General features: G+C 41.2%; 1 protein-coding gene across 1 annotated transcript in view; it reads right to left on the minus strand.

Annotated features, from left to right (window-relative positions):
* LOC135095915 (nuclear migration protein nudC-like) overlaps nucleotides 1–2,500 on the minus strand; it is a 33,335-nt gene that overhangs the window by 29,921 nt on the left and 914 nt on the right. Inside the window, exon 2 of the mRNA XM_063997061.1 lies at nucleotides 494–665. Within this exon, the coding sequence (XP_063853131.1) occupies nucleotides 494–665 (172 nt within the window). The remainder of the gene's footprint in view (nucleotides 1–493; nucleotides 666–2,500) is intronic.

A 2,500-nucleotide genomic window follows, 5' to 3' on the forward strand; every position in this document is an offset into this window, starting at 1 on the left:
AGAGAGAGAGAGAGAGAGAGAGAGAGAGAGAAAGGCTATTGATTTATTTTTAAGTAAGGGGATAAATAGACAAATAAATAGATAAATAAACAAATATATAATGTTCACGTGATATTGATTGTGAGAAGATTCTAATCCCTGGGCTAAAAATCCGCACTGGTGTAGAAATGTGGTCCCGGTGTGGGGGTGCCTGGTGCCGCGGCCTGGCGGTGAGTCCCCAGTCACGCCCGCCAGCAGCCCGCGCCCCAGCCAACCCGGGACCACAAATTCCCACTAGTGCCATTAAAATTCCCCCGTTTCCATATTGCAGCACTTCATATATATAAGTAAGAAGGTATAAATAAATAGCAATAGCAACAAACACACGCCAAACAAACGCTTGTCTTTCCCTGTCAACAAACAAAACACGAACCCACGTATCCATGAACACCACCACTACCACCGCCTCCTTAACTTCACCTCATTTTCCCACATTTCCCTGGCTCCCCCTCACCTCAATGACTCCTCCAGTGTGCTGCTGAGCCATTGCCAAAAGCATCCCATCGAATCTGTCGTCGCCGTCCCGCCATTGTGAGGAGAAAACTGGAAAAAGGATAAAATTTGGGGGACCGCCTCCAGTCGACCGCCAGAGAGGTAAACAAACGGAGACCAAAACACGTGCAAGTTATTATGATTTTCTCGAAGTTTCCTCGTATATTGATTTAAAAAGACGTTTCTTATGCAATTTAAGTATATTATTTTGTTCTGTGTTGTATGGTAACTCCAGTTTGTTTATTAATGTTCTAGTTTTGTTTTTTTGGAAAGTTATTTTACGACTCAGTTATTTTCCCTAATGTACTTTTAAATGGTGTAGTTGTGTGTGTTCTTTGTATATTTTGTTATGTTTCAATGTATATTTTATCTATTTTAACCTGCCATAGTTCTTTTTTTTCATTTATTAATACAAACTCTTGTCAATTATGTAAACTGGATTTAAAACAATGACTCGAATTTTGAGCGAGTAAAAAAAGTAGTAAAAAAATTGTTCTACTCATCATTTCTATTAGTTAACTTACTCTAAAAACACCTATTTCTCACTCTACACATTTTAAAATAGTCACTTTCAACCTAAACTCACCCTAAAACACTTATTTTCATCCTAAAACACTTCTCAACCTAAATTAACTTTAAAATAGTCACTTTCACACTAAAATCACCCTAAAACACTTATTTCCAGCTTAAACAGTCACTTTCACCCTAAACTCACCATGAAACAGTTATTTTTATCCTAAACCACTCACACACACACCCTAACACACATTGGTGATAGAAATTATGAGTGTGGGCGAGTGTGGCAAGGAATTTACCCACAAGTTTTCCCTCACCACACACATCCTTTTTTTTTTTTTTTTTTTTTTTTATGTAGGAAGGATACTGGCCAAGGGCAACAAAAATCTAAAAAAAAAAAAAAAAATGGCCACTGAAATGTCAGTCCCATAAAAGGGTCAAAGCAGTGGTCAAAAATTGGTGGATAAGTGTCTTGAAACCTCCCTCTTGAAGGAATTCAAGTCATAGGAAGGTGGAAATACAGAAGCAGGCAGGGAGTTCCAGAGTTTACCAGAGAAAGGGATGAATGATTGAGAATACTGGTTAACTCTTGCGTTAGAGAGGTGGACAGAAAAGGGGTGAGAGAAAGAAGAAAGTCTTGTGCAGCGAGGCCGTGGAAGGAGGGGAGGCATGCAGTTAGCAAGATCAGAAGAGCAGTTAGCATGAAAATAGCGGTAAATTATGTAAGAAGCAAAGTTATTGGAGATATTTTTGGCTAGATGCCAGAAATCACGAGGGGAGTTAGATCTTGAAAGGTTTTGACATTTTCTGTTAATGAAGGAGTTTTTGGCTAGTTGGAGGACAGACTTGGCATGGTTCCGGGCAGAAATATAAAGTGCATGAGATTCTGGTGATGGAAGGCTTAAGTACCTTTTGTGGGCCACCTCTCTATCATGTATAGCACGAGAACAAGCTGTGTTAAACCAAGGTTTAGAAGGTTTAGGACGAGAAAAAGAGTGAGGAATGTACGCCTCCATGCCAGACACTATCACCTCTGTTATGCGCTCAGCACACAAAGACGGCTCTCTGACACGGAAGCAGTAGTCATTCCAAGGAAAATCAGCAAAATACCTCCTCAGGTCCCCCCAACTAGCAGAGGCAAAAACGCCAGAGGCACCTTCGCTTAGGGGGATCCTGAGGAGGGATTGGAGTGATAGGACAAGATAAAGATATGAGATTGTGATCGGAGGAGCCCAACGGAGAAGAAAGGGTGACAGCATAAGCAGAAGGATTAGAGGTCAGGAAAAGGTCAAGAATGTTGGGCGTATCTCCAAGACGGTCAGGAATACGAGTAGGGTGTTGCACCAATTGCTCTAGGTCATGGAGGATAGCAAAGTTGTAGGCTAGTTCACCAGGATGGTCAGTGAAGGGAGAGGAAAGCCAAAGCTGGTGGTGAACATTGAAGTCTCCAAGA

This window comes from Scylla paramamosain, unplaced genomic scaffold, assembly GCF_035594125.1.
Source record: "Scylla paramamosain isolate STU-SP2022 unplaced genomic scaffold, ASM3559412v1 Contig2, whole genome shotgun sequence".
NCBI lineage: Eukaryota > Metazoa > Arthropoda > Malacostraca > Decapoda > Portunidae > Scylla > Scylla paramamosain.